Below are 12,088 nucleotides of genomic sequence, written 5' to 3' on the forward strand. Positions count from 1 at the left end.
AAACCTGGAAGAGAAGACAGTGCTGGAGCTGAAGTAAGACACCTGACAGTGAAATGTTTCATGGCCTGTTTGATCTTTTTTTTTTTTTTTTTTTCACATTTCCTGGGTGAAACAACCAACAGCATAGTGCAGCTCCCATGCAACACTGCCTTCCTCTTGTTTTACCTGTTTAGCTGTGAACACACCTGAGAAAGTAGCAGAATCAGAATAACCATTACCGAATCGTTCCTCCTTTCCACTTCCTGAAAGCACCTTGTTGCTTTGGACTGTAATGGCGTGTTCAGACCAAGTGGCGTGTTCGGAAGTGAATTTTCGGCTCATGGACTCACGCGAAAGCAGCCGCAAATTTTACATTTGAGTTGAAAAATTTCAACTCATACGCAAGTAATGCAAATTTTTTTGTTAATTTGTGTCATTCTCAATGCTTGATGCAAATTTGCCCCGATTCGCGTCTTGGCATTGATTTTGTATGGAATTATGCCACGTGCATTAGCATTTGGTCTGAACATCTAGTCAAAACTGCTGTGTTGTGTTGTACCTACTAAATTGGATTGAGAATAAGCCCAGAGAGGTAAACAAAATAGCAAAAATATTGATCTTCCAACGGTAAAATGAAGCCAAAATGATTTTGTAGCAGAATATCATTTCACAGTCCACAGTGTTGGAGTCACTGTGGCTTCTGCCAGAGCATGAAGGTCAGTTTGATGACAGGCCTGGAGGAGCATCGGAGGGCAGGAAGGAGGCAGGCTTAGGCCCAATTTGCCTCCTTGTTGATAGTATTGGAATGGTACCAGCTGGAAACAGAACAACACAGACCACTGAGAGGGGCGCTCCTTTGTACATTGGGACGTGTCCGCCCGGTAAGAGCTGGGATGTGAGCAAATTCTGGCAATCCACCGAAGACCAATACCGCTGATTTCTGAAGCGACGTCCAAATCGTTTGTATAGCCTGGAACTGTTGCACGATTAAGCTCCATATTCAAATTCAGTCGATTATCCCAAATTATCGAGCGGGGTTTAACATTGAAGTGTGTCCAAGACCAAGGGCACCTTGAGGGGGCTGGGAGAGGGGTAATGTGGTATCCCGTCTGACATTACTGGAATGAGTCCATGTAGGGAGTGTAGTGAGCTTCCATATGACACGGTTGGTGTGTATCCAGGCCACCTTCAGAGGGGGAAGGAGCTCCTACTGTTTAATATTCTTTGGCACCTCCAGGCCCGTCAGTAAGGTGACCTGCAGTGGACAAACAGAGCAGAGAGAAGATCAGCACTCAGGACTGAGGAGGCAGACAAGACCACAGGCAAACCTATCGATACGAGCAAAATCACACATCACACCCAGTGTTAAAACTCTGCTTTAAAAATACTGTTTCAATAGTGAGATGACAGCGATCACACTATCACCATTTCAAAGTCCTTATTATAAGACTTCAAATGTGTTTCATCCATTCGTCATGGTTTTCATGACATAAAACAAATGAAGCCGAATGATTGACTTTCATTCACTCTCATTCAAGTAACATGGGAGAGAACATAACTGAGCCATGGGAAAGGTTTTATTGCAGCTCCTGGGATGATTTCCAGCTGTCACTGCGATTAATCCTACACTCTGAATAGTATTTTATAGCAGAGGTGTAACATTGGAGTCTATGGCTCTTCTGTGTGTGATCCTAACCAGACATGGTGGCGAGGTGAATAAAGTGAACTGTATCCTAAAGGCCTTAAATGAAGAATTGAGTGTCTTTTTATGAATACAGATGGGTAATAGTCAGTGCCGTCGTATAGAGGGGAAAGGTGATGACAATTCTAAGGGCCCACGGCCCACTAGGGCCCACACACTGTTAAAAAAGTGGAAATGAATGGGTTAGAGGGGCCCACATCGATATTCTTTCAGGGGGCCCAGAATTCCTAGCAACTGCCCTGGTACTAGTGATGTATATGTAATTGTACTTTTTATGGAGGTTTTGCATAATGATGAGTCTATATATGTATATACATGCATTTACTTATTGTTACTGTGCAAATTAATCGGTCATTTACCTGGCAGTTGCAACAACAAAATATTATATCATGTTGTTATCTATTTTAGCCAAGGGCTGAAACAAGTCAATTTTTTTTCTTTTCTTTTTCTTTTTTTTTTTTTTTTTTGCTGTGTAGATTAAAAAAGCAATGCCCTTGTTGGTGGTTGCTGGCGGCTTTTGTGCTTTTTGGGTCAACACCCATGACAGAATTTTGAACCTGAGCAGTTGTTCTGTTTATAACATATTTAAATGCAAGATATTTTTGATAAACAGCCATTAGCAATGTATGGAATAGCTAGATCAGTCTTGTACGTTAGAAAACTTTACTTTATTATACTACAGGCTTAAAACAGGAAAAGACAACATTTTTGTCATGTCATGATATTCAAAATCACAGATGATTTCTCATGCCTCATATCATGGTAATGGTAATGATATATCAATACATTGCCCAAGCCTAATGTGTGTGTGCACTGCACACACACACACACACACACACACACACACACACACACATGCGCGTCCTGACCTGGACGTTTCTGTTGAGGCTAACAGCGGGCATGAAGACCCCGTCTAGGTTCTCGAAGGCGGTCGGTCCGTGCTGCTCCTTGTTGATGAAGAAGGTCAGCGTGTGCTTGGTCAGATCCAGCAGGACGCCAACTGTCGAGCCCTTAGTGATGCCTCCCTCAGCCCTACACACACGCACACACACACACACACACACACACACACACACAGGATGAAGAAGATCAGGTTGTTATCCATTACTGACAATGAAAGACGGGGCTTTTGGAAAGCATCCATACCCAGAAAACCTCTAATCATTTTAAATGCAGTAGAGGTCAGTACACCGCCCATCAGATTCATTTAAAATGTTGAAATTAAGATTATGAATAAAATAATAATGTCATTAGACTATGTGTGTACACATGGCAGCATGCTATTTATTGCACAATGCTATTTATTGCAGTGTTTGCTCTGCATTTGTTAAAGCTGAGAAAAATGGATGCTGAACCGACAACAAGGTGGGATGTGTGAGGAAAGCTGTCAAAACATGAAACCATGAGACTGACGAGTCTATACCAGTGATCTGAGTTTAGGTTCTGATATGATTTCTATGATTTATTCCTGTTGAACTGGCTGCATCAGTGTGCAACCAACTTTATGAATTTAAAGTTGTCTGTCTGTCTCTCTCTCTCTCTCCTGTTTGCACTCATCTCTCTGGTGTGGCTGAGAGAAACTGAGGGCTGCAGAGAGATGGAGTGATGATGATGAGGTAAATGACAAGGCACAGGAACACAGGACGGATATTTACATGCGACCAGATGGCCCAATGCATGACTGGGGAATAAATCTGCACCGTGGAGAGAGATGTTTGGTGTGTTCCTGTGCAGGGAGACGTCGCTCCTGCAAAGAAAAGACTTCTCCCTGTGAATGAATGTTTAATGAGAGTTTGATAGCTTCCCTCGCTGCCATGTGACATTGAGAGAAACTCTGCAGAGATGTTTTCATGTCTTGTTCAGCCTCTACTGCTCCCTGGTGACTTGGCTAGTTTGGTAGAGCATGAGCCCCGGGGGTCCCACTGTCACCCTGTGTACTGTGATGTGTGTGTGTGTGTGTGTGTGCCTTTGCTTTCTAAGACCTAACACAGAAGATGAAACAATAATAATAATTCTAAAACATTTTATTTAATGTGTGTGTGTGTGCGTGTGTGTGTGTGTTACCTACCGGCTGGTGTGGGAGTTGTTGTGCATGAACCAGGAGCGGTTGTTGTCCACATACATGGCCCAGGCCTTGTCATCCTTCCCCAGCATCATGTCTTTCATGGTGTTGATCCTTGCCACGCCGAACGCCGGGTCAGGGTGGTTGTCATAGCGATCAATGCTGACCTCCCAGTAGTGGACGCCCTGACGTTGAGGAGAACCACGCCAAGCGGCCAATATTAGCTGACATACAAGCCTGTGTTAAAATGCAACCTGTATCCATGCCCCCTCTGCTGTGATCAATCTTCATTCCCACCAGTCGGATATGAGCTTAGTTTAGTTTCATCACTGCAGCCAGAACTATTCTCAGTTACTGCACAGGCAAACAAAGCTTAATTATACACAGTGGATTAAATAAATGACTAATAATGCCTCCTTTAACCTTCTGAATCCCGTGAGGCCAGAGACGAGCTCTTCTGACACATTGCATTTTAATTATTCATTTTTCCAAAAACAAACTCAAAAACAGACCCAGACTAGAGAGAATTTCCACGTTACCATGCAGACCTAACTGTGTTATAACCAGTTAATTTCTCAAAAAATATTCAGAAAACTGCGGCTTTGGCCTATAAAGATGTTATTTATTTATTTATTTTACTTGAAAGCCAGAGCACATAAAGCAAATATGTGTCTCCCTCCGCCACTGACAATACACATTCATTCCCCACTTGCGCCTTTTGGGTTCATGTAAATATTCTTCCTGTGTTAGTGTATCCTGTCGTATATGCTTTATATATATGTTTTATGCATAAAAAAAGAAGTTAAATATTTTAAAGTGTTTCAAAAAGCACTATGAGCCTGTGCTCTCCACAAAAAATGAATAAATAAATAAATAAAAAATTAAGTGCATCTTCATTGGCCAGTGTAGTGATTTTCTAAAACTGAGGTTTCAAGTTCAAAGTTAGACCTACATGGTAATAAAAGAGATTTCTTTCAGGCCTGGGATATTTTTTGAGTTATATGAAAAATGAATACATGGTGCCTGTTAAACCCCCCAGAGGAGGCAGATGTGCAGAGCTGCTGTTCAAATGACATCGTCACATTGCCCTGGTATGGTTATTTTTAAACTTTAATAAAAATGTGCACATATATGAGTCGTGGTAGAGAAAAGAGGACAATAATAAAGATGGAAAAGAGTCATTTCCAAACAAATCAATGAGAGCAGTCAATACAAAAAAAAAAATGAGTCCTGAAAAAAAAATCCCATCTCCGGTTGGAAGTCTTTTTACGTTGTGCTCACATGTACTGTTCTGTATGATTACAAATCAAAACAAACTACAAATCAGTGGGGTAAAACATTTGCTTAAGACCTTTGTTTTTGACTCTCAGACGTTGCTTTGCTCGATCAGTTTGCACAATGGAAACCTGCAAACCTGAGGCCAACTTTTAGCTACCACTCATATAAACAATCTAGGTCATCTCTGGAATGTCCTGCCAGAGGAGATCAGGCAAGCCACATCTACGTCCTCCTTAAATCTCTTTTGAAAACTACACAGTCTCTCAAGGGACAAGGGTGAGGAAAAACCTGAAAAAAAAAATGGTGGGTAAAACAAATAATAAAGAAAAGTTGAATTCCGTCTCAAAACTTTTGCATTTTTCTGAGAGACTTGTTAAACACCAGTGTTTACCAAGTTACTTTCTAAATGTCCTGCTACTAGCCTCAGTATTTCATGAATATCAAGCATTTCACAGGTGGAAAACATTGCTGGACATAGGTAACTTTGGTAATATTACAGAAATGATACTGGTAACATGTTTTATTACTTATTTAATGCTAACAGTAATATATTACAGTTATATGTTACTTTTGTAATGAGCCACCCTCAGTACTGTACGTTTACCTTTGAGAAAGCAGCGGTCCCCAGCACCACACGGTCATCGTAGCTGTTGCAGGACACTGTCTGGTTCTCATTGGTCAGCACGATGTCCCGGTGGGCAGAGGTGGGGTCAAAGGTGAACCAGGCCACTGCAGCAGGGAAACAACCGGTCAGTCAGGATGTTAAAGCTGCCCACTGATAGTCTGGGCTCAGCTCGTCCACGTTTCTTGTGGACAAATCATGAGGTGAGAGCAGCAAAGACAAAAAATGTGAGCTGGAAATCTGTGCTGGGATTCAAGCCCATGCAGTCTCATTGGCTCAGATTTCCTTCCAAGTACTTTGGGTTTATGCAAATGACAGTGAATCACATTAGAAAAGCTCAGTGGTTCAGTCTTTATGGCTCGTGACCCCTTAAAACAAACCAGCGCCTACTGGCAACCCCCAGTCACAGACTGGATATGCAGAGTCCCTTTTCAGGCTGTTTCATTTGCCTGACTGTCAGAGGAGGCTTTGTGTTTCAAAACTACTTCGTATTTCACAAGAAGTCGGTCTGTTACCAATACATCTTGAAAAGCTCTGAACAAACTCACATGAAACTCAGTGGCCATTTGATTCAATTTTAATGCAGTTTAATAAGTGATATCTGGTCATGCAATACCTCGTTTGAGAGTCGAGAAACTCCAGAACAGATTGGTGTTGGCCATTTTGGATCGTTCAAAAACCGCCTGTGAAACGGCATTTTTCGGAGCAATTTCCAAGTATTGGGTGTATTCTTTCCTTAGAATCTGGGCAGAAAGACACAGACAGCTCTGATCCGGGTGTTCTTGGTATTTATCTTCTCAGGAACGCCTCCAGGAATCAAGCTCAAACAGTCAATCAATCAGTCAAACATTGTTTTTGTCTACAAAAGTCGATAGAGCGGTGTAAGAGCGCCTGTTGGTCACTTTGGAATTTTACGACAGACTTTCTTCGACCTCCTGTTTTCCTGACACTCAAGGCAAGTCACTTCCATACAGGAAAGATAAGTATGTTGTTGAAGGTTAAAGCCTAAATCTACCTTCTCTCCATCATAAAGGCAGCTGGCTTTCACGCAGGATAATGTGGATGGGAACGTTTGTAAGCGGTCAAGTCACATGGACAGCTTGCTGCCTGAATGAGAAATGGCTTTGAGCCAAGAAGAGAATTGGTGATAAAATTTCCTCAATCTTGATGGAAATTGCATCTGCCAGGTTCAGGGTATTAACACTGAGCAAACTGATTCATTTGAAACAGCAAGAGATGATCCAAAAATCAGCAAGAAACTAGAAAACAGGCTCGGTAGAGGCCAAACCTCAGCCAAAGAGTGAGGTATTGCGTCACATGGAAATCGCACGGCTCTGCAATCAAAAAGTGGCTTTTAAAAAATATGTTTTTTCCATCTACAAGTGGGCAAAATGGGTACAGAGCCATTGGTTGCTGCATTAGGTATTGGTATTTCTTTGTTTTGACAGCAATTTTGTTTTTTGGAGCATGAAATATGTCGCTGTCATGGCCAACAAGACTCCCCTAGATCAAGACTTACCTAGATCACATTTCAGATGCAACACATGCAGTATTTATACAAGTCCACACACACACACACACACACACACACACGAGCCCCCACTAAAATATACCAGCCAGTGTCCTGATGTCACAATATTGACTTGTCAGCTACAGCTTTTGCAGCTTGCTTTTGTTTTTCCTGAAGCTAGTGATGAGAGGCATGTCCCCTCCTTTTGTTTTTCTTTGAGGCACCGTCCTCGTGGAGGGAGGTGAGAGGTGAGGCAGACGAAGTGAGAGGACCAGTGACAGCAAGGGGGTGCAGGCAGGAAGACAAGAGGCGAGAAGACAGAAAGCGAGCAAGAGAGAGAGAGAGAGAGAGAGAGAGAGAGAGAGAGAGAGTGAGCGAGGAGAGGAGAAAAAGACAGGAGGGGTTATCAGTCAGAAAACAGATTCTACTGCCTATTGTTACTGTAGCTGGCAAGGAGACAGGATGTGTGTGCGCGCATGTGTGTGTGTGTGTATGTGCATGTGTACGCATGTGCAGGGAGTGGCTCCTCACCCTCGTTCCACTGCTATTATGGAAGATTTTGTGAAGGTCCATCTCTGGCTCAGTCCCTCCTCTCCTTTGTGTCTGTTGTTTTCATAATCTCTGTTTTCATCTTTTCTCTTTCTCCTCTTTTTATCAAGCACACCTTGTCTCTTCTAGAAAGCCTCTTATTGTGATGCTACTTAGTCCAGTTTAATGTGCAGTGTGCAATCTGTCTTATAAAATTCATCACAATAAAAAAATAAATCCCTAAAATCACTAATACCAAAATTGAGAAAAAAGACAAATCAAAGGCAAATACAGCAGGCTGGAGGCAAAGCTACACACACACACACACACACACACACACACACACACCACCTACCATCAGAGGTCTTCAGCACCACGGTCTTGCTGTATGGCCCCACGCCGATCGAGTTATAGGCTTTGACCCTGGCGTTGTAGGAGCTGTTGAAATGTAGACCATCCACTGTGCACACTGTCTCCTTCCCTACATACACCTCCTGGGACACACACACACACACACACACACACACACAAACACAGAAACACATGCACATTTTTAAGCAGCGTCGTGGTAAATTCAGACACATGCATGGGCAGCCAACACAGACACGCAAATACAGAGGTATTAATGAAGACAAATGAAGGTCAAGTGTATATATATCCCAACACACACACACACACACACACACACACACACACATATTCACACACAGAACCATCTGGCGTTCGTTAGTTTTGAACAGCATATGGATTATGAATAATAAATTGATAGGGAGAGTTGCAGTGTTTCTCTGTGTTAGAGTCAGTGTAACAGAGGATCAGCTCGGTCAGTGTCACGTCTTGTTTCTGTTACATGCAGCGTGTAGCCCCAGTGTGACTCTCATGCTACTATCACATTACAAGAGTTACAGAAATGCAGACAAAATAAATTCAATCCCCGACTAAGAAAAAGTGGCCGGGCCGTTTTCAAAATGCATCACGCTTTGGAAGACATGACCAGCGCTAGTGTCGCGGCAGATGAGCACTTCTGTTTGCCATTTGGACTAAAACATGAAATCAGGATGCAGCTTCTGATTTAAGATCACAGAAACTGAATTGGGTAGAATGAGCATAGGTCTTTGGTTCATGTCAAACCTGAATATTGTTTTGAATAGTGTTTCCTGGTTGGTGGTTGACAAAAGAGCTGATTTACATTCACTGAACAAACGATAGAAACTGAATTATACAGGGAATTCTAGTTGCCAGTACACATCTTTGAGGAGCTGGTTAGATAACTTTATTAATACTTGTGACAAAACACCTATATGTTTGTTGGTGGATCTTTCTTTCATGGTTTGCATAGCTCACAGCAACAACAATGTTAGCACTTTAAGTTTATGCATGAAATTAATTAAAATCATCGGCATGGAAAACCTTAATAGTAGTGAATTAAATGTCGTCAGGTAATCCTAATATCTGCATTGTTGTTAACAAAATGATATGGTCATATATACAGTGTAGCATAACAAAGCCACCAAGAACGTACCAGGTAAGGCTCAGCGACTCCAAAAACCATTGCTTTTTATTTGAATTAAAATCAAGAGCTGCAAGGTCTGTTATTCGGGCTCTTGTGAACACAGAATGTTTCCCTTCTCTGTGCCTCAGTATCTCTATGTGTTTGCTCCATAGAGTTTGAATTGGGTAGATCCGCTTGGGGCCTTTGTCAAATCAAAGTATTGCCAGGTGGCTCCCGTTGCCAAGGGAGTAGCTGTAGTTCACTCATGTCACCATGTCACATCTAATTAGCTAATTTAATATTGAGAGGAGGAGCTTTTCATGGTGTTGGACAAAACTGTTTTGCTAAAGAGCCCAGGCGGTTTTGCCTTCTTTTGCTGATAGTTGTACTGTGTTTCTGTGACTCTCGTAATATAAAATGTGAGAGTCATCCTGGGGCTAACTCTGACTTTGTGTGTGTGTGTGTGTGTGTGTGTGTGCATGTGTATGTGTGCACACCACTAACCCTGTACTGCCCTCCGTTGCCGTCATCCAGCTCCAGCACATAGCCCTCGATGGGGCTGCTGCAGGGCGCAGTTACCCTCCAGGCCAGAGTGGCGCTGTTGTTCCTGGTGCAGCATTTCTCCAGCTGCAGGAGCGGAGCCACCGGTACCGAGGGCAGCGACTCCACTGTGGGGTGGGTGGATGGAGCAGATGGAGGGATGTGGGGTTGAGATGTAAATATTTTAGGGTGAGGTTGGTGGGGGTGTTAGAGATGAGGAGACGCATCCCCGGAGAAATGGCGAGAGCAAAAAGTGAGAGGAAGTGAGAGGGGCAGGAGAGCATGAGAGAGAGATTAAGGGAATCAGTGAGGAGAGGGAGCCACACAGAGCAGTGTGTTCAGCTGCCTGTCTTTAAGCAGACTAAAGGCAGATAAACTGGAGCTTTAGGAGATAAAAAGGAGAGGAGAGCCTTAAAGGTGAAAGAGCTCTGGTGCATCTGCAGGGCAACAGCTGGGAATCAGTGAGAGCTTTAACTATCCCAAGGCAGGATGTTATGCCCACATGAGTGGCAGCCGGGCTACACCGATATGGGTTTTTGAACACCGTTAGGAATGATTTTTTTTTTAAAGATGTTTTGTGTCGACATTTGTTTATTTTCTAACCCAAAAAAAAAAAAAAAAAAATCAAAATATTCAGTGTTTCTGCCAGATCTGTCTTCTTGTCAGGATGTAAACACTTCTGAAACAGTGTTTGAAGATTCACAGAAACTGAAAATTCTCCGGTGAATTCATCCTAATCAACTTGTACATGGGTTAGAAGAACATCCACAAACTTGTCTTGAATGTTTGATGAGTAAATCTTTCATCTTCTGTCTCATGGAGAATGAACGCTCCAAACACTGTGCTGGCTTGTCTAGTTTGGGTGAGTTTATGAGTTTATTGGAGCGGGACTATGCTAAAAAATAGTTACGCCAGTTAGCTAAGACACTCTCATACTAAATGCACATAACATGATGTACTCCATCTACAGCTGTTGAATCCATGTTTACTATTAACCCCATGTGTTCGCACGGATTTAACTGGTGACGACTACAAACAGCAGCAAAAGGAGACGAAAACATCTGTTTCACATTCTCAAACTGTAATTGCAGTGTAATCCAAGTGTTGACTGTCTGTTCATATGTCGAGTTTGTCCAAAACCAAAGGACTTTCACATAAAATGGCCTCATGCACGTCCACAGACGTGAAGAAGACAAGTGTCTCATTACACAGATCATGCTTCAGTCGCTGTACACACTGGAGGTTTATGAATTTTTTAGCGAAAAGGACAACGGAGTGTACTGAACATCAACATACAAATGGATTTTGCTGCTTGAACAGTTTGGGAGTTTGAAACATTTCAAGACCTTTTCTTCTCCTTTTTGCGTCCATTTGTCAAACTAGCTGCAGTGTTTGGAACGGAGATTCACACACTGGGCATCCAAGACAGTTTGGGGTGTGTAAAGTGATCGACAATATCTGTTTTTGCATAAAGTTTTCCTTTAAGGTGAGAGGGTGACGGACACCCGTTGGGTCAGTTCAGTCAAAACAGGGAGGAACCAGAGGTGGACGGCATGAACTGGCCAATGTCCAATTTATCAATCAGATTTATCAGTCAGTTTATTAGTCTTAACGCAATAGCTCATATACAAGAAGGACAGAATTGCATACCAAATGAAGCTGAAATCCGGACTCGAATACATAAACAACAAAAACAGGACAAAAAAGTATCACACAACATAAAGAAGTGGAGGATTCATTGAGTATAGACGGTGAGTTATGAAGTCTGCTTCACACCGTCGTTTCACTTGTTGACACTAGTCTGATCTTTGGAGTCAAAATGACAGACAAGGATTGGACAAGCATTGGACAGGAACTGGGAAAGGCAGCGTTCACGGGGATTTTAGGAGGAGGAGGTACAGAGATGAAATTAAGGTACAAGAGCCGAACAAACAACACGTAGGACCGGAGGATGGGGGTCTGCAATATTCAATATTCTCACAACCTCTGAAGCCAAAGTAACTCTTTGATTCCAGCATAACCTCCAGGATCATTGCTGCATAATATTGCGCACATCTTTATTAATTTTTTTCATGCTGTATTTGTTTACATGCATTTTCACATTGTGCATGTAATTTCCTAATTTCAGTTCATTCTCTTTGTCTCATTATATTATCTTGCTGAGGTTTTGTGATCCCATCATAAATTGATTAGAAGCTCTTTACCATTTCACGTCACATATGTCTTCTATTACCACATTCCACTTTTAAGTTTTGATAATTTCATAAAATTACCAATGCAAAACTTCTCCATAAATTACATAACTAAGTGCCTCAGGTCTTCTGTGACCTGGTGAATCCTCTTCAGGTTTGCAGTGTGAAGTGTGAAGTTGCCCA

At 42.3% G+C, this 12,088-nt stretch overlaps 1 protein-coding gene across 5 annotated transcripts in view; it reads right to left on the bottom strand.

Annotated features, from left to right (window-relative positions):
- Positions 1–1,024: 1,024 nt before the first annotated feature.
- trim67 (tripartite motif containing 67) overlaps positions 1,025–12,088 on the bottom strand; it is a 48,578-nt gene continuing 37,514 nt past the window's right edge. For 2 of the 5 annotated variants that reach the window (XM_030047275.1, XM_030047274.1), the window contains 6 exons: positions 9,678–9,841; positions 8,037–8,175; positions 5,626–5,750; positions 3,750–3,928; positions 2,551–2,713; positions 1,025–1,234 (listed from right to left, as the gene is read on the bottom strand). In XM_030047275.1, coding sequence (XP_029903135.1) covers positions 1,187–1,234; positions 2,551–2,713; positions 3,750–3,928; positions 5,626–5,750; positions 8,037–8,175; positions 9,678–9,841 — 818 coding nt within the window. In that variant the 3' untranslated portion in view covers positions 1,025–1,186. Of the gene's footprint in view, positions 1,235–2,550; positions 2,714–3,749; positions 3,929–5,625; positions 5,751–6,023; positions 6,033–6,125; positions 6,152–7,997; positions 8,176–9,677; positions 9,842–12,088 lie in introns of all 5 variants that reach the window. The other 3 variants (XM_030047276.1, XM_030047277.1, XM_030047278.1) reach the window with 3 other exon arrangements.

Source organism: Myripristis murdjan, chromosome 24 (assembly GCF_902150065.1).
Source record: "Myripristis murdjan chromosome 24, fMyrMur1.1, whole genome shotgun sequence".
NCBI classification, from domain to species: Eukaryota; Metazoa; Chordata; class Actinopteri; order Holocentriformes; family Holocentridae; genus Myripristis; species Myripristis murdjan.